Source organism: Microcaecilia unicolor, chromosome 4 (genome assembly GCF_901765095.1).
Source record: "Microcaecilia unicolor chromosome 4, aMicUni1.1, whole genome shotgun sequence".
Classification (NCBI taxonomy): Eukaryota; Metazoa; Chordata; class Amphibia; order Gymnophiona; family Siphonopidae; genus Microcaecilia; species Microcaecilia unicolor.
Genome location: NC_044034.1, coordinates 246,984,259 through 247,004,606, shown reverse-complemented (window position 1 = coordinate 247,004,606; position 20,348 = coordinate 246,984,259). Strand labels below are relative to the sequence as shown.

The following is a 20,348-nucleotide window of genomic DNA, read 5'->3' as shown; positions in this document are numbered from 1 at the left end:
ACAGCCTTGTTGCAGTATTCTCCAGTAAATGAGTCTGTATCGCTGATAGTTTAGTAACCCAGTATATAGTGCATTACAAAAATTCAACTGCTTATAGGCGTATTTTCAAACCATTTAGACTTACAAAGTTCCATAGGTTATGATAGTTATCCAAGCATGCACTATATTGCAAATAATAAAGGTTTCAAAGGTGACGCCAACATTTTCTTATAACAACTGCCATCTGCTTTTCTCTCTATATAAAACGCACCTCCAACGTTCTAATGAAGCCTCTGTTAGTTAGCCAACATTCTAAGTGAAGGGGGTGAGATCGCATTGTGTCTGCCCCGCCCACGCGTCAAACGTGATGACGTCGAGGGCGGAGCAATGACACTCAACCAATCGCAACGCTCGGCAGCGAAGCGTCAGGGAAGGAGGCGGCGCTCTCGACGTCTAGCCTTCCCTTCGCTGTGTTCCGCCTTCTTCTGACGTCAAGGATGACGTCAAAAGAAGGCGGAACACAGCCAAGGGAAACCTAGACGTCGGGAGCGGCGCCTCCTTCCCTGACGCTTCGCTGCCGGAACCGCCACGGAGGTAAATTTAAAAACAAGAAAAAAAAAAAAAACATGTTGGGGGGAGAGAAGAGGGTGGCCACTAAATTACAACAATGGGAGCGGGAGGGCAGGGGAGAAACGACAGCATGGATGCGAAGGGGGGGGGGGAGAAGAGGGCGGGCCAGGCTGGGACATGGGAGAGAGAGGAGCATGGATGCAAGGGGGGTTCATGGAAGGGAGACAGGGGACTTGCTGGAAAAGGATGAATGGAGGCGGCAGGGGACAGAGGAGCATGGATGGGCATGGATTGGGAGGGCAGGGCTCAGGGAGAGAGGGCAATTGCTGGAAAGGGATGAATGGAGGGGGCAGGGGACAGAGGAGCATGGATGGGCATGGATTGGGAGGCCAGGACTCAGGGAGAGAGGGAAATTGCTGGATAGGGATGAATAGAGGGGACAGATGGGCATGGATGGATATGGATTGCACGGCAGGCCTCAGGGAGAGAGGGCAATTGCTGGATAGGGAAAATGGAGGGGCCAGGTGACAGATGAGCATGGATGGGCATGGATTGGAAGGGCAGGACTCAGGGAGAGGGGAATTGCTGGATAGGGATGAATGGAGGGGACAGATGGGCATGGATGGATATGGATTGCAGGGCAGGCCTCAGGCAGAGAGGGGACATGCTGGATAGGGAAAAATGGAGGGGCCAGGTGACAGATGAGCATGGATGGGCATGGATTGGAAGGGCAGGACTCAGGGAGAGGGGAATTGCTGGATAGGGATGAATGGAGGGCACAGATGGGCATGGATGCATATGGATTGCAGGGCAGGCCTCAGGCAGAGAGGGGAATTGCTGGATAGGGATGAATGGAGGGGCCAGGTGACAGAGGAGCATGGATTGGAAGGGCAGGACTCAGGGAGAGGGGAATTGCTGGATAGGGATGAATGGAGGGGACAGATGGCCATGGATGGATATGGATTGCAGGACAGGCCTCAGGCAGAGAGGGGAAATGCTGGATAGGGAAAAAAGGAGGGGCCAGGTGACAAAGGAGCATGGATGGGCATGGATTGGAAGGGCAGGACTCAGGGAGAGGGGAATTGCTGGATAGGGATGAATGGAGGGGACAGATGGCCATGGATGCATATGGATTGCAGGGCAGGCCTCAGGGAGACAGCGGAATTGCTGGATAGGGATGAATGGAGGGGCCAGGTGACAGAGGAGCATGGATTGGACTCACACTTTCACTCTGACTCTCAAACACTCACTCTCACATACACTCTCCCAAACATACACACTCCGAGGAAAACCTTGCTAGCGCCCGTTTCATTTGTGTCAGAAACGGGCCTTTTTTACTAGTATTCAATAAGTGATCCAGAATAACTCCCAATAATTTTATCTCCATTACTGATACCAAAACAGTATAACTTCTGAGTAACATATTGCAGCCTGTAGTCTATCTAGCCACAAAACGTCAGTTTCAATTTATTTGTTTTCAACCATGTTTCTATCTCTCTCAGTCCCATATTAACCCTGGCTGTAATTTACTCCCTATTCATCTTATCAACAAAATAGACAGAATATTTCTATGCTATCTGCATACATATAATATAGGAGACCCATATTCCCATCTTGACCAAGGGTTACAAGTACACATTGAATAGTACAGGAGAGAAGTAGCCTAGTGCAGTGCTTCTCATGCCAGTCAGTCCTCAGGGCAAACCCAGCCAGTGCTTATACAATTAATATGCCTGGGATAGGATTTGCAGACAAAGGACTGGATTAAGAAGCACTGCGGAGAAAAAGGAAACCGATATGGTTCTCCAAGCAAGTGGATGAGAAAATAAAGGCTAAAGAGTTGGCGTTCCTGAAATACAGAAAAACTCAAGAACAGGAACATGGAGAGGAATACCGGATGAAACTGAAAGAAGCCAAGAGAGAGATACGTCTGGCAAAAGCGCAAGCGGAGGAACAAATGGCTAGAAATGTAAGGAGGGGGGTGACAAAAATTTCTTCAGGTATATTAGTGAAAGGAGGAAGACTAAAAAGGGAATTGTGAGACTGAAAGATGCTGCGAACCGCTATGTAGATAATGATGAAGAAAAAGCAAATTTGCTAAATAGATACTTTTGTTCTGTTTTCACAGAAGAAAATCCTGGAGAAGGACCGCGATTGACGACTGGCAAAAGCACAAATGAGAATAGAGTGGATAGAGCACCGTTCACTGAAGAGAGTGTGTATGAACAACTTGAAAATCTAAAGGTGGACAAAGCCGTGGGACTGGATGGGATCCACCCCAGGATATTGAGGGAGCTCAGAGAGGTTCTGGCGGGTCCTCCTAAAGATTTGTTTAATAAATCCTTGGTAACGGGAGAGGTTCCGTGGGATTGGAGAAGAGCGGATGTGGTCCCTCTTCACAAAAGTGGTGATAGGGAAGAAGCTGGAAACTACAGGCCAGTAAGACTCACTTCGGTTATTGGAAAAGAAATGGAAGCGATGCTGAAGGAAAGGATAGTGAATTTCCTGGAAGCCAATAAGTTGCAAGATTCGAGACAACATGGTTTTACGAAAGGTAAATCGTGCCAAACGAATCTCATTGAATTCTTTGACTGGCTGACCGGAATGAGGGACCGTGAATGAGGGACTGCTATAGACGTAATCTACTTAGATTTCAGCAAAGCTTTTGACACGGTTCCCCACAGGAGGCTCTTGAATAAACTTGACAGGCTGAAGATAGGACCCAAAGTGGTGAACTGGATTAGGAACTGGTTGACGGACAGACGCCAGAGGGTGGTGGTTAATGAAATTCGTTCGGATGAGGGAAAGGTGAGTAGTGGAGTGCCTCAGGGATCGGTGCTGGGGCCGATTCTGTTCAGTATATTTGTGAGTGACATTGCCGAAGGATTAGAAGGTAAAGTTTGCCTTTTTGCGGATGATACTAAGATTTGTAACAGAGTGGACACCTGGGAGGGAGTGGAAAACATGAAAAAGGATCTGCGGAAGCTAGAAGAATGGTCTAAGGTTTGGCAATTAAAATTCAATGCGAAGAAATGCAAAGTGATGCACTTAGGGAGTAGAAATCCATGGGAGACGTATGTGTTAGGCGGTGAGAGTCTGATATGTACGGACGGGGAGAGGGATCTTGGGGTGATAGTATCTGAGGATCTGGAGGTGTCGAAACAGTGTGACAAGGCGGTGGCTGTAGCTAGAAGGTTGCTAGGCTGTATAGAGAGAGGTGTGACCAGCAGAAGAAAAGAGGTTTTAATGCCCCTGTATAAGTCATTGGTGAGGCCCCACCTGGAGTATTGTGTTCTGTTTTGGAGGCCGTATCTTGCTAACGATGTAAAAAGAATTGAAGCGGTGCAAAGAAAAGCTACGAGAATGGTATGGGATTTGCGTTACAAGACGTATGAGGAGAAACTTGCTGACCTGAACATGTATACCCTGGAGGAAAGGAGAAACAGGGGTGATATGATACAGACGTTCAAATATTTGAAAGATATTAATCCGCAAATGAACCTTTTCCGGAGATGGGAAGGTGGTAGAACTAGAGGACATGAAATGAGATTGAAGGGGGGCAGACTCAAGAAAAATGTCAGGAAGTATTTTTTCACAGAGAGTGGTGGAGATGAAAACGGTAACGGAATTCAAACATGCATAGGATAAACATAAAGGAATCCTGTTCAGAAGGAATGGATCCTCAGAAGCTTAGCTGAGATTGGGTGGTAGAGCCGGTGGTGGGAGGTGGGGCTAGTGGTTAGAAGGTGGGGCTAGTTTTGGGCAGACTTCTATGGTCTGTGCCCTGAAAATGGCAGATACAAATCAAGGTCAGGTATACACAAAAGGTAGCACATATGAGTTTATCTTGTTGGGCAGGCTGGATGGATCGTGCAGGTCTTTTTCTGCCGTCATCTACTATGTTATTATGTAATTGAGAGGCAGATGATCAAAAGCCCCGCACTATTCCAAACGACGCTCTAAAAATAGCGCCGGAACAGTATGGGACTATACCACCCCTATGATCAGAGCTAATAGCATGCAAATATAGGCATGCTATTAGCTCTTATCATAGGGGAAAAGTGCAGGAGGATTGCTCAGGCACAGTCCTCCCACACTAGTTTGACAGGTCCAGGACGTCAAAAGCCCAGACCCGTAAAACGAGGAGATGGAGGTCTATGAGACCCCCAGATCTCCGCCATCCACCACTCCAAGACACAGGGGGTCCAGCGGACCTTCAGCCCCCCTGACATGAAGGCCCAGAGGGCTGGAGATCCAGTAGATCACCAGCCCCCCCACTCCCCAACACCCAAAATAGAAGCCCTGTTGGCCCAAGTGGGCTGCCTTCTCAACCCCCATGCTCCCTGGTGGTCTAAAATTCTTAAGTGAGAGATTTCCACAGAGTGAAAGGGGAAAATTGTTCCAAGTGTGAGGTGCAAGAAAAAAGAAAGTACACGTCTGGCTGACTCAAAGTGGCCAGATCTAGGAGCTGGGAGAACAAGTTGATGATGATTCAATGAACAAAGAACCCTAGCAGGTGAATGAGACAGGATAGGTAATCGGGAGTGCCCATTTGAAAGGCTTTAAAGGCTAATATTGCTACTTTGAAATCGATGCGCAGTTCAACTGTTGTTTCAGTAAAGGTGTAGTATGATCGGTATGATGAGCGTGACAGAGTAATCTTATGGCTGTGATTTGAAGGGTTTGTAATTTCTTTACGGTGGTACAGGGTAGACCAACGTATATAATATAGCAGCACTCTAGACGAGATGTGAAAAATGAGAGGATAAGAGCGTGGAAATGATTGTGGTCAAAAAGGTGGCAAATAGCTTGAAGTTTGGCGGAAGATAAGGAAAGTAACTTTAGACAGATGTGAGATCTGAGGTAGAAAAAAAATGGGAGTTAAGACTTCTCCCTGTGCGATTCGCCCCCCTGCCCCACACCCATCTTTATTGCCATTGAGAAGAGAAATGTTGGACTGGGAGTAATTTGTACACCCTTCCATGTACACCTTCTGTGTGGCCGCAGCCCGCACCACCTGCATAGTCTTGATACTGCATATGACTTTAGAATTAAACTATTTTCATATCCACAATTTCCCAAGAAAGTATGACACCACTCAAGACTTCATTCGCCCCATCCTATTCCCGCTTCTCGACAAAGTGAAACCCATTCCCTCCCTTCCTGCTCCCGATGTCCAAATTCAGGCACGCACCGATGTCTCATAGGAACCACCTCTGTGGACGATGATGAGCACCCCTAATATTGAGGTCATTCATTATGTTCAGGGAAGGGTATTGTTTACTGTTTGGTACCCCCATTGGCGCCTATACCTGAAAGAAATTGATCCAATGATTATTTCGAAATGCGCTCCCTCCAATAAAACAACACCAAGTCGTAACTGGCTGCATCGAAAAATCCAGTCTTTTTAATAGCAATTGCAGGGACTTAGCCGCCGTCGCAGCCCGCAACGCTCCCCCACCGCCATTCCCCGACGGGCTGTCTGTGCACTGCAGTGCAACCTCACATTCTGCCAACAGGTGGCGCTGTTTCTGCGAAAGGGTGGCGGTGGCGGCGCCGAGGGACTAGAGGGACGGTCTTGACGGGCGCGCTATCTCGTCTCGTTGGTGCGCTTGGGCGGGGAGAAGCGAAGCGAGGTGAGGAGGAGGACTAAGACGCTCCGTCCTCGCTCCGGAGAGACGTTATAGACTAGTAGTCGTACCGAGGCGGGCACAACGGCCAGCGCCAAGGAGAGCCGGAAACACGGGGGGAGCGACAGAGCGATTCGGCGCCACACAGTATGAGCGAGTGCGAGAGAGCCCGAGCCCAGCTGGAGCACAGGGCAACGGGGAGCTGCTGCTGCTATTGCAGCAGCCTGGCGCTCACCTACCGCCTCTTGGTAGTAGTACTCAGCGTGCGCTCGGCCAGCAGTCACAGTGAAGGTGAGTGGCCCCGCTGCGGGCGGCTCTTCCTGCCACTCGGGGAAGTGTCGGGGGGAGTTTGGGAGCGGAGGACGGTACCGGAGGCCTGGACAGGGGATGGGGCGCGCTGGTTTCGCGGCTGCAGGTGAACATGTTGTCTGGGTCAGCGAGTGTTTCTTGTGTTGTTTTCTCTTCCACTATTCCTCTCATCCCCACTGTTCACGGGGCCCAGGCTCCAGTGTCTGCTCTCGGCTTCTCCTGGGCCTCGGTGTGTGTGTTATTAAATGTGGCGATGCTGTGCTCGTTGTCGGGACTAATCCAGTAGTGTTTAAGGTTTCCTACCTGAGCTGCTGTTACTAGCCCAAAGGTTCGATGCTGGTGAGGTAGACCCCCCCCTCTTCCCCAAACTCTGACTTTCCGCCGGACTGTACGGATCCTGTCACAAAAGCTTGGAAATCAGCCGCATCGGAGGGTGGGTAGACAACATATAAGGGAATTCGGCAGCTGTCTGTATCAATGAGGAGTTTCTTGTGTGGGCTGTAGCAGGGCTTTTGGTGAATCTCCTGCCCCCCCCCCCACCCCGCCTTTTGCCCGGCAGGTTCCCTGTCCCATTTCAGGTTCTCCCTATACTCTCTTGACTTTTCACAGAATTGTCACAGCCAGGTGATTCTGTTTTGGATGATAAGTAGTAGTAGTAGTAGGTATTTTGTAGTCACATTGTGGGGTTCGTATGTTTCCTGTTCCCCCCCCTCCCCCGGCATTTTATTCTTAAAACTTTCTGTATTTTGGTGACCTATTCCCGAGGAAGCACCTGTCATTTATTGCTCTACTGAATTTTTGAGAACAGCTTGTTAGCCTTCTAAAGGTATTTTAGCATGGGGCCTCAAGAAAAACAACTCTTGACCATTACAGATTATCTGGATTTGTACAAGAGCATGTTTCATTTCATGAACTGTATGATAACTTTTTTTTTGGTCTTTTAACGCATTCTGGGGCATTAATAAATCAGAACTTTTGGTCCTTAGGCACAGGTTCAGTCTGTGGAATCCTTTTGTCGTGTCTTTGAATAATTGATCCCAGACTGTATGTGTTTGACTTTGACAACTATTTTCATAATATAAAATAGTATTTGGGTGAATTAATTGATAAGTATGCATACTGTTTTACTATGTCTATGTGCATTTAAAAACTATATTGATTGTTTTTTGAAAATTAAGTTCCAAACATTTGTAACAACTCTGCCATACCACAATGGTAGCACCCAGGATTTGTAAAGAAACAGTCCTTCCTTTAGATATGGTTTTGGTACAGCGACAGAGCTTTTTGCCTTCTTTGTATGTTTTAAATATGGTTAACATTTTGATGTGTTCTAGATGGCTTCTATGGAAGCAGTCTGTTATATGTTTATAGAGGTCTCTTGCGTGCATACCACTACAACATTTTAGAAGCATGTACAGTGACAATGTAGGTGTTTCTAGAGGTGGAATTGGCAACATATAGGAGTACACACATAGAGTACATTCTCACATTTATGCCAGCTTTGGAGCATGTGTAAAATGTGTGCATCAATTTGTGTTTGGGGCTGGTTGTGGTTCTGTTCCCTTAATAAGCCAACTTTTTTGGCTTTCACACTGACATCCTGTGCAAGACCCTCGTTATAGGGTTATGATGGTGTTGCGGAGCTCTAAAAGTAACTTTGTGATTTCGAACTGATTCTGCACTTTTTTCCTTCATGAGCTAAGTGTTTTATAAAACATCAAATAATAGTGGTAAGAGAGAAATCCTCTGGATATGAGGCTGTGTTTATGCTTTGTTGTGTTTTGTCAGTGTTTCTTAACTTTTTAAGGGGCTACTTCCAAGGATGCTAGAGTAATTTTCTAGGCTTATCTGCTAAGGCTTAGCATGGGGTTCAATCCTTTGCAACTTCTGGTATGAATAGACTTTTACTGAAAGTTAAGCTGAGCATAAAGTTGAGCGTAAAGTTCATAGAGCATTATAGTATATTTACAAAGTTATAAATGGAATACAGAAATGTTATGCGTTCCTTGGATCAAGGATTGAATCGCTTTTCCAATTGGCGCACTATTCAGGATCTTTTGAAAATATTTTGTGCATGATAAAGTGCTATGGGTAGGAAAAGGAGAAAGGCTGCTGTAGAACACTGTGTGTGTTCAGGTAGAAGGGATGCTCCAGTCTGGAGCTATAAGGTTGTGACTAAAAATTGGACAGGTCTCAGAAAAGTAAACTGTAGCACTGTGATAAGCACGCTAAACACATACTACCTGAATTTAATAGGTTCTGGTATGTAGTTAATACAGTAAGCATTCTTACTGTTTCCCATTCTGTCCTTCTGTGTTGATCTTTTGCATTTCATATGGTGCCTCATGTCTTTTTGGATCTTGGTGTTCTCAGTGAGAGAGAAAATCTGAATTGTGACCCTGGCCTACTGACAAAAGCTTTTGTGATTTAGGTGTTCTAATATGTTTTGTTGTTTAGCTTGAAATTAAAAGGCTTCTCCACTAGTACTTAAAATGGAATGGTAAAGATTTTTTTGTGTGTGTGTAAAAGTATGAAGCCTTGAATGTTCAGAAATCTGATTAGCTAAAGAGTATTTATTATTTTGTAGCTTAAAATTAATCTTTACTGTTGTATTACTTAGCACAGTGTACTAGTAGCTATAGATTTGAAATTTGTTGTATTCATGATTAAACATTTCCTCTTATAGCATAGTAACATAGTAGATGACGGCAGAAAAAAAGACCTGCACGGTCCATTCAGTCTGCCCTACAAGATAAACTCATATGTGCTACTTTTTGTGTATACCTTACCTTGATTTGTACCTGTCCTTTTCAGGGCACAGGCCGTATAAGTCTGTCTAGCACAATCCCTACCTCCCAACCACCAGTCCCGCCTCCCACCACCGGCTCTGGCACAGATCGTATAAGTCTACCCAGCACCATCCCCGCCTCCGGTTCTGCCACCCAATCTCAGCTAAGCTCCTTAGGATCCATTCCTTCTGAACAGGATTCCTTTATGTTTATCCCACGCATGTTTGAATTCTGTTAAGTGCCAAAAAGGTGCCCAAACTGACCTGAAGACCACTGGAGGGATAAAGGCATGATCCTGTCCTTAATCCCCTAGTGGTCACTGATCCCCTCCCACCCTCCTAAGAGGTGAAAGTGACAGGACATACCAGGCTCTATGACAGCTGCAGATATAATGGCCATTTATCTTACAACAGCACGTAGGTCTCTGGAGTAGCCTAGTGTTCAGTGCTGTAGACTGTAGAGAAGGGGACTCAGGTCCATATCTCACTCTAACTGGCACATTATTTTTATATATTTTTATTTTTTGTTACATTTGTACCCCGCGCTTTCCCACTCATGGCAGGCTCAATGCGGCTTACATATTGTATACAGGTACTTATTTGTACCTGGGGCAATGGAGGGTTAAGTGACTTGCCCAGAGTCACAAGAAGCTGCCTGTGCCTGAAGTGGGAATTGAACTCAGTTCCCCAGGACCAAAGTCCACCACCCTAACCACTAGGCCACTTCTCCACTTGGTATATATGGCCCAAACTGGGGGCAGGGGCAGAGCAAGATGGTGAATGTTTAGTGTGCGAGTTCAGTGGTTTCCTTTTTCTCAAATATGACTTTAGTCATAGACAAGAGGAAGGCTAAATCTTGCACCTCCTTGGTTTCAATGCTCCTGTGTCAAATGGGCGCCATGGTCCAGACTTGCTCTCCTCTCTTGGGGCCCAGTCAGTGGAAAGTCAGTTGAATTAGATTGTAAGCTCTATTGAGAAGGGACTATCTCTCCATGTTCATGTGTGAAGCACTGCGTACGTCCAGTAGTGCTGTAGAAATGATAAGTAGTAGTAGTAGCACGTGGCTATTAAATTCGCCTTAAGACCTGAGGAGTGAAGGCAAACCCCAGAGGCCGGGTGTTTGGATGTGCAGACCAGTGGGGTTGAGTCAGCTGTCTGCCAGAGTACTGGCTGAAGATAGGGGAAGGGGGGATATAAACTTCCGTATCTTCCATATCTTCTGCAAATAGTTTGTTTTGTCCACTTCAGATGTTTTAATTGGAGAGTCCAAGAATCAACATTCTGGTTTTAACAGTGATAATATCTCAATTTCACCTGGAGAAGCCTAACTCCGGCGCTGTTGAGAAGTACCACCAGATCAGCATAGAAGAATAACACCATAATACTTAAGTTTAATGAGATGCAAATATAGGCACGCTCATAGCATTGAGTGTTAGGGAGTTTGGTGTCTGGCACATGCACTGAAGACTTGTGCATTAAGCACAGCTCTTCAGCGAATGCCCAGAATGCCAAAGTGGAGGAGGGAAGGAGGATGAAGAGGTGCCAATTCTGAGTATCGGGGCAAGGCAGCGGCAGAAACGGGGGGTGGGGCATGTAAGGTTCACCTTGCCTTTGCCTCAATGCAGAGGAGGAATGGTAGCAACAGTGCAGAATTCAGCTATCTGGTGAAATGCAACTTTCCCCACTAGGAAGCCCTCAAAGCGTAAGGTTTCTTGCAGTCATGGGAACGTTGTTTTGGGGTTTGTGTCCCTCCCTCTCCTGTGCTGCTCATCTTGTGCTGGTCTGCTGAAGAAAAAGCTCTGCAGCCATTTTCCTGCCCATCTTTACAAAACCATTCCCAGCCCTGGCTCCTTCCTCGCACGGTCTCCTGTGGTGCAGCTTTGAGCTTTGCTTGGTCAGTCCAATGTTAAGCTTTTCAGGGGTCTCATCATGGCTTGGCAGAAACCTAATGCCAGCTGTGAGCTGGTGTAGGGTTTGTAGCAGAAAAGCGCCCTTGTTTGGCGCGCTGTCCGCTTTGCATTGGGGAGGAATAACAAATGAGCTTATGAGCATTCCTTTGCATGTTCATTGCACTGTTCCTTCCCATGCTTGCTTGCTCCCGCACTCCGAGCCTCTGAACATTCTGCGCTGGTAAACATGGGTAATAGTCTGGCACTAATGGCCTCTAGCGCCTACGTTTACTTTTGAGCATCGGGGCCTAAATGATTTGGGTAAGGCCCTTTTTGGGCAATATAAGCTTGTTGTAACTTGCTTTCAAGTGTTTCCTCACTGTTCAACACAGATTGCTGACCATAAATGTAAGCTTGAGGTTGTGGAGTTGAAAGAAACAGCAGCTTGCTTATTTATTTATTACATTTGTATCCCACATTTTCTCGCATAGCAGTAGGCTCAAAGTGGCTTACAGTTTCCAGAGAGGAGAGTACTAACTCCGGGAATATATACAGGGTGGAAAATAGAGTAACAGTAAGTGCAAGGAAGATTTAGTAAGGTATAATACAATTGTACACAAATCTTTGGTTGTTCAAGCTGCTAGACTGTGAAAGGATATTGCTGGAATATCTTCATTTTTTCAACTGTATCTTTTATTTAGAAGGAAGGTCAAAACATTTTTATTTAAGAAATATGCATTATAGGCCTGTTTCTCTCTAACTGGTTCATGTAATTCTCAGAGGATTGTTCTGGTTTTCTTGGTGGTTGTGGCCTGCTTAGAACTGAAAGGTGGTAACGGGATACAAGTCATCATGATAATGCTAATGTTAAAAGAAACTTGATACTTCAGAAGATCTTTCTACAGTAAAAAAAAATGTTTGATGTTATTTTTCTAAGTTTACTATTATCTGCAAAAGAAATGCTTAGAAGATATGGCTGAGATTTTGAAGATGCCTTTGGATTCTTTGTCTCCTGTTGCTCATGCTTATTGTGTTCCACTAGTTAAGAGAGAAACTCGGAATGCTGACCAGATGGACTCCCCAATTTCCTTCAGGTTGTTTGGATTTAACCACCTTCCTGGAGGCATCTAGGGCAGAGGTAGCTTCAGTTACCATTGATTTTATTTATGTAGTTGGTATTTGATAGACCACCATTCAAAAGTCCTTCATGGCGGTGCACAAAACTATAATGATAAAAACTGCAAACACCATAGAAAAAAATAGACAAAAACAATGTAAAGGCAAACAATTAGGCAAAAGAACAAAGGGGAGGGAGGATGAGTAGAACAGCAGCATTATCCAAAAGATCACATCTGTGTTGGACACATGAGGGGAACAGAACTGAAGAGTTAGAAGATATCACCAAGTCCTGTCTAGAAATTCCCTTGAAAAGAGCCAACCTTAACATTTTTTTAAATTGAGGATCCACTGGTAGCATGTTGATAAAATAGGTACCATACAGCAGAAAGCCATTGAACGTGAGGTGTCAAGACAGAGTCTGGTGGGGGAAGGTACCAAAAGGAGATTTGTATTTGAAGATCGAAGAGAATGAGATGGGGCATAGGAAATAAGCCTAAAGGAAATGATATTTCATAAAACTTTTGGACCACTCGAGAAATGTGAGGGCTGAAAGAGAGGGAAATATTTATGTGGACTAGATTCCCTTTGATTGATACCTGAATGCTTTAGTCGGTTTGGGACTTCTAAGGTTGTATTTCAGGCCTTGGCAGGAATTGTTCTGTAATAAGATAATGATTTTTCCTGCTGTGGCTGGGTCCGTTAAAAGAAGAAGGAAACAATTCCTGCTTATGAAGCCTAAGGTTCTTTAGATTGGTGGATTGCTTTTCCTTTGCTTTTCCACAGATTTCTATATAAGTGTATGTGCTCTCTGTCCCTTTTTTTTTTTTCTTTTTTTTGATCCACCACGGTCAATTTTTTACTAAATAAGTGCCCTTTGTCTACACTGAAGGTTACCAGCCCTATAGTGAGCAACCAGAAAGTGCCACTGTGGCTTCATTAATTATTACGAGTTACAGGCTTTAGTACTCCTTTGCAGTTGGATCATTTATTTGTCCTTTGGTTTTTGAATCTCTGGCCACTATATATTGAAGACTTTAATGTTTGTGTAACTTCTGTGTTTGCATTTATGGGTATTGTTTAAGGTGTTTTTTGGTATTGTTCCTAATGCTTAATAAGTGTATATACTTGGGAGATATTTTAAATTCATAAACAGTACTTGGTATATATTCAGTAGTTCAGAATATTTTTAAGTTATGCACATGTAGGCAGAGGATAGTCATAGTGGAACCAGGGACCCTAGCTCCATTTTCTTCCACTCTCCATTTGTGCACTCAAGTTCTTCTCACTTTTTCATTGCTTTACTTCACCTATTTCAGATCTCATTTACCTCTCATCCCTAATGGCTATTGATGAACACCGCAAACCTTTTGAAATTTCATGGGCCCTCACTTACTGGCTGCTGATCTTGTGTGTTGCAAGATCTATGGCTTCCTTTTTGTTTCAGAAATCTGGCCTGTGTCTTCAGACTGAACTACAGGCATTTAATAACACACTGCAGTTTAGGGTTGGAGTAGTTGCTGCCATGCTTTTAGCCTATCTGAATGTGGACCTTGAACACTTGACCTCTGGCAGCTCTGTAGTTTTGTTCCTAAAACCTGGGATGGATCATATGCAGAGCTGAAATAGTAAAAGAAGCACAAATATATCCAGTTCAGAAATACTAGGATATGTCGGTTAACGGCATTACTCAACAGCCAGGAAATGCTGTTATGTGAATTCAGAAATTGCTTGCGGTTCAGTTCGTTTTGACGGCGTTTTCAAGGAGCAGATATTTCTGTGGTTTTTGGAGAAGGACTGAACCGAGAGATAAATGGACAGGTTATTGCAGTAATAATGTTGCAGTTGATAAGACGTTACTTGCGATTTGGATATGACGTTTGGAGATAAATGTGGGAAGTACAAACATTGGAACAAAAGTATTAAAGATAAGTGGACATTGGTGTATAACTTTTGAGATAAGATGGACACTTACTGAGGAATGAGGATTAGCTTCATTGTTAAGAAAATATTAATAATGTGATCTATGTATTTGAATGATGTAATATCTTTATGTTCCTCATCATCTATATCAGACCAGTCCAGACTAATGGGTTGTGTCCATCTACCAACAGAGAGAGACAGAGAAAATAGTTTCAAGTAAATCGCCCCTTAAGGGTATCGTGCAGCCTGGAATGTTCAGTATTTTCTCTGTCTCCTAGTGGATGGTGGACAGATCGTGCAGCTGCTCAGGATTTCTGGCTGGTAGCTTCTGTCCCAGATTCTTCTGGTGACAGTGGAGCCAGGGGTGTACTGGTAGCCATGTTGGGGCTAGTTTTAGATGATACTCAGTGGTCCTGAGTTCCTCATCTGCCAACTAGGGTGATATCCAGTGACCCTGGTTCCCTCCCCTCCCCCCCCCCCCCCGGCTGTCTTCCTAGCAGGGTCAACTCGAGTTCAGTGTGGTTTACAATAAATAAAATGACAAGGTTACAATACCATAAACAAAATATCAAGTAGTAGCAGAGTATCACAAATAAGAACTAATTAATAAACCATTGGCCAGTTACAATCTAACACACTACATCAATGAGTAGAAACATCTCAAAGAGAAACGATTTCAGTCTTGTGAAATACCAAGTAATCAGGCTGACCCTTGATTTCCATTGGCAGTGAGTTCCATCATTTAGCACCTTGATAACTAAAGTCTGCAGAGTGAACCAACTTATAGCTCAGTCGCTTGCAGTCTGGAAGATGAAGTCTAAGGTAGTCCCTAGAACCAGATGCACAGGGGAATAGTTATTAAGGGCTGCATTTAATCAGGTGTCATGTCATATAATATTTGAAATATAAAAGCACATAATTTAAAAATAATCCTTGCTTTAATGGGCATCCAGTACAGCTTGAATAATAATGGAGTGGCTCTATCAAAATGTGATACCTTGAGGACAAGCCTAGCTGCTGTACTTTGGGCCGTTTGTAGTCATTTTAGGATGCCCTCTATACATCCAGCATAGATGGAATTGCAGAAATAAAATTGGTTTAAAACCAATGATTAAACTAGCAGCCTAAAGATGTCGGGTAAGAAATATGATCTGATTTCCTTCAGCTTCCAGAGACCTGAAGGATTTTTTTCACTACTGAGGAAACCTGAGGCTTGAACGTGAGGCAACTTGTTAATTAATACACCCAGGACCCTAAGCGTAGGAATTGTTGTCAGTGGTAAAATTATTATATACGGTATAGTTGAAGGGGTTGGTTACCACAAGAAATGTAGTCTTCCTTAGCGTCCCTCCGGACCGGACCAGGATTGGACTGATGGGTTGTGCTCGCCTACCAGCAGGTGGAGACTGAGAAAAAACTCTGACTCTAGAGAGCCGATAGGAGCCCTGGCCATGTGACCTTAGCCTCAGTATTTTCTCAGTCTCCCAGCAGGTAGGAAGTGAGCCCATTAGTCTCTCTCCTTTTCTCTTTAGATATTACAGATATTTGTGATAATTCTTCTGTGCCTGGAATCTTATTTAGAGGCTTGACAGGGTTTCCTTTCTCTTCTTTCTTTGACAGCCTCGGGGGTGTTAAACTCGGGTGTCTCGAGTCCACCCCCCTTCCTCCCCATCTCCCTGGCTTAGCAGGGAAGGGCCGTCCCTTTCTCTGGAAAGGTGTACCGTCTTTGGGAGAGGCAGCCACTTTTAACAGGCAGCTGCTTTAAAAGAATTAAATCAAATAAAAGGAAATTCAAAGAAGCAGCCTTTCTTTCCCCAGACTTCTAACGAGCAGGCAGCTCCAGTGTTTTATTATGATTGAGGGGTTATAAAAAAAAAAAAAAAAAGAAGAAAATAATTCAGTGTCTGTGACTTTAAACAGCGATTTTTCTCGTCAGATTTAATTTCCTCCATTTTCTTGCGTTTTGGCGGCGGCAGTTTAAACAAATGAAAAAAAAAAAAAAGAAAGTTGCGAACCGCGTAAGCGCGGCCACCTGTTTTTTCCGATATGGCTTAAAAGTTCAAACAGCTGCATTCGGTCAGCGTTGCGCAGTTCACGCAGCCGGAACGTGTAAATTTTGCTCTCCCTTCAAGGTTTCTTCGGGTCCGGTGCTGCCTCCGGTTTTTTCGGGGCCTTTTTCGCCGGCTGTTGTTTCTTCGCCGTTCCACTGGGCTCCGCTTGTTCGGAGGTGTCGGGCGCGCTGCCGACGATCGCCACGGGGCCAGTTGCGCGAACGGCGGCCATTTTGTTTCTCCCTCCATCTTATCAGTCAGGGATCTCTCTGCTGAAGGTAAGGCTGCAGTTCATAGAGCAGTTCTGCTCCAAGATGTGTACACTTTTGTATGTGCTGAACGGCGTATTCTAAAATGCTCTTCACATCAGCAGGCAATATTTGGTTGAAAGGGGGCTCCTTTCATATATGGATATATAACAAGCTTTTCTTCTTTTAAATTTCTATGTATCACGGGGCTGTTAACACTAGTTTTTTCTGGTGTTCAGTCATTTTTCATTGCCTGGTGGAAAATCTACATCTTATCATAATATCATAATTCATTTCAAGCATTTTCCTCAATAGCTGTAGTATTATACAGTGTTTTAAGAACTTTAGAAACTTTCTCTATAGGCATAGAGTAAATTTCTGTCTGTCTCATTCCCTGGTGAATAGGACTACATTGTCTAAGAGTCAATTGATTGATACTTTGCAATTCTGACCATAATATCTTAGTTCCTTTCAAGCATTTTACTCCATGCCTATGATGTTATATAGTGTTTTAAGAACTTAACAGACAATCACTCTCAATGGCTGTAGTGTTATACAGTGTTTTCTTTTTCCGACTTTAAGAAGCCTTCTCTAGAGGCATACAGTATATTGTTCAGATGCCATAGGGATATATCAGCTCTTTCATATTCTCTGAGGGACAGTCCTGTCTACCAAGCTCCCAATCACTCAGCTGCCTTAGCAGGCATGCTTTATTCATGTCTTCCCTTCTTTTCCAACTGCCTTGAAGCCTCTCATATTTCATTTTAGCTTTCTTCTGGTTTTTACAGGACATATGGTCACTTAGAGAATAAAGTCATCCTTTCACTTAAAGATAGTGGACGGTCCTCAAACCATCTACTCGTGTTTGTCTCTAATCTATCAGTTCAGCATTGGCAGATTATAAACGTCCTGGTTTGGTCCAGTATGCCTATACATACCATCTGCTATCTCTTCCTCTTCCTTAGAGACCTGATGTTATATCAAGCTTTCTTGAATTCAGATACATACAGTCTTGTCTACACTGCCTTCACCAAGTGGCTGTGGCACAACTTCACTTTTTTCGTTACAGGTAATTTCCAAGTTTGTCCTTTTTCATTTTCATTCTATGCGCCTTCACTCCAGAGTGTTCTTTCAATTGGAAGGGGATTCACTCACTTCCTGTGTATTTATGCCATAGGTACATAAGTATGGTTATGCTGGGTAAGGCCTAAAGTCCATCAAGTCCAGCATTCATATCTAATGGGCATAGGTACATAAGTTTTGCCATTCTGGGGAAGCTCAAATGTCCACCTTTCTACAGCCGGAACAGCATTAAAGGGGAAAAAAAAAAAAAAAACCTCTCACGAGAGTATCGAACAGAAATCTCTGCTCCAAAAGCAAGGCTTTGCAGTAATTCTGCAAACTAACGCATACAATATTTGCCATGGCTGTTCACCACTAGGAACACTGGGGACCCTGGGCCTAGGTTCGGTGTTTTAACCTGAAACAAGCTCAACATTCATATCTATTGGGTGTGAGTCTGGTACTACTACTACTACTTAACATTTCTAGAGCGCTACTAGGGTTACGCAGCGCTGTACAAATTAACAAAGAAGGACGTTCCCTGCTCAAAGGAGCTTACAATCTACATCTCAGTGAGGGAGGACGCATGACCGTGGTACGTGGATTAGTGGTATGTGGATTAGGGAGATCCAAGAAATTACAGGCCGGTGAATCAGACATTCATACTGGGACAATTTTTTTCTGTCCGGAGCGTTCTACCATAGCTGGTGGACTCCTATATTCAGAACTTTCTATATTCAGAACTTACCCAACTATGGAACGCCATAGAGATAGGGTTGGAGTTTGTAGCCCTATTTATCTGGTGTCCTTGGTCACCCTTCCTCTTCTCCTCAGGATCCAGAGAATGGCTAGTTTTTTGCTTATGCATTAACCGGTCATTTTCAGCAGTACTCTCTCTTCTGTTCTTTTATAGATCTAAGAGGATGTTCATTGCGCTCTTAGGGTCATTTCATTCTTACCTAGACGACTGCCTAATTGGAGAAAGTCTTATCAGCAGAGTTCTCAGGTCATGCACCGGGTGTTGCATTTCTTACAGTCTCTAGGTTGGGTGGTGATTGTAGCCAGGCCTCTCATTTGATCTCTCATTTGATCTCTCATCAGATATCTCTGATTTTCTCTTTGTTTAGTCAGGTTGGCGCACAGTCTTTTGTCTCCTCTGCAAACATCCCAGTTTATATTTTTCTTGGTGACCTTGGGCCTTCGGCCATTTCCTCGCTCTATTCTGCAGAATGCAATTTTACTTTCTAATGCCCAAGAAGGAATTTTCCTTCATCCTATTGCGAATCTCAGGGTCATCAATCGCGCTATTTAAGTGTCATCTAGTTATCTCAAGAACCTTAGTTCTGTCATTGGGATGCTTCGTGCAGTACACTTTTTGGCAGAAGCTTGTTTGTATATATTTTTTTTCTGGGGGACCTCAGCAATTCGTTTTACCTTCGGGTGAATTTTGTTTTCCCTACTGACAAACAAGGCGGAGAGAGCTATGTTGGTCCTTGCCATGGCAATGGGTTATGTCATCCGCCAAGGAGGAGTTAAGAGTATACTCTTGAGTTTGTACTCATTTTTTCTTAGTTGTGTCACCCTGCATTTAGGTGAATGGACTCTCATTTTTTCAGCCTTACTTCCTCACTGCGACACTTCAGGGCTATCTCTTTTTGCCTTCAGGCTCACGAACATTTCTTGCTTCTTCCGTTCAGCAACAGTCTTGACGGAGACAGGGACAGATGCCAACGTCCAGCAGGGGTTTTTCAACCTTCTTTATGCGTTTCTTCCGTCATCTCACTAGGTGTTTACGCAGAACCAAGGCATCCTTCTACATCTGGACCCCCAGTCACTCAAACCTATGGCGTGGTTACTGGGTCCGCAACATCTTTGATATTTTCGCAGGAAGTACTTCAAGTTTTAATTGCTTCCAGACAGAAATCTACATTAAAGTCCTATGAATCAAAATGGCGACAGTTCACTCTGTGGTGCTCCTCTCGCCACTTCATTCCACAAACAGTATCCATTTTGCATGTTTTGGAATGTCTTCTGCATCTTGCGAAATCTTGTCTGTCTTACTCATCCATTAGAGTTCATTTGGCAGCTCTATCAGTGATGCATGATACTGTTGACAACCGCACGCTTATGCAGCATCCACTGTCAAAGCGGTTTCTTAAAGGAGTCCTGCACCTGTACCCCCCGCTTCATCCACCAGCTAGGTGAACTAGGTGAACAGACTCTTAAAGTTCTGTTTTCTAGTAGCCATAACTTTTTCTATAAAGTTTTCCTCTTCAAGCAGTGTTTCCTAGTAACCATTGCAGCAAGTAGATCTATGTGTGGAATACTTCTACGGTTGGTAACTTCTTTTCGGTCTGTTGTAGTTTAAAGTTTTCACCTTTCCCAATCGGTTTTTTCTTATTGGTTTTGTCCTTCTAGCCAGTAGGCGTAAAAGTTTTTCATTGTTTCTAACCCGCTATATCGCGAAGGATCAAGGAAATGAGTGTCTATTTCTCTTCTCGCTGAGAGGGCAGTTCCACAGCGTATTACAACATATTCCACAACTTCAGAAGCGGGCTCTATTCTTACTACGGCGATTTTTGGTGCTCTCGGTGCACATTGGTAAGTTGGCAACTTAGTCCTAGTTTCATTTTATTTTGCTCATTGGGACACACTACATGTTAGTTGTCGCCAGGTGGCCTATGCAGCATGAACATTTCTCTGCAGTTTTCATAGGGTCCCTCCCTTCAGATTACTGCTTTGGTACTTCCCATCAGTCCAATCCTGGTCCAGTCCGGAGGGAC

General features: G+C 44.3%; 1 protein-coding gene across 1 annotated transcript in view; it reads left to right on the top strand.

Annotated features, from left to right (window-relative positions):
- The first annotated feature begins 6,180 nt into the window (after nucleotides 1-6,180).
- Nucleotides 6,181-20,348, top strand: part of TMEM131 (transmembrane protein 131) — a 489,982-nt gene continuing 475,814 nt past the window's right edge. The window contains exon 1 of the mRNA XM_030201383.1: nucleotides 6,181-6,470. Coding sequence (XP_030057243.1) covers nucleotides 6,329-6,470 — 142 coding nt within the window. The 5' untranslated portion in view covers nucleotides 6,181-6,328. The remainder of the gene's footprint in view (nucleotides 6,471-20,348) is intronic.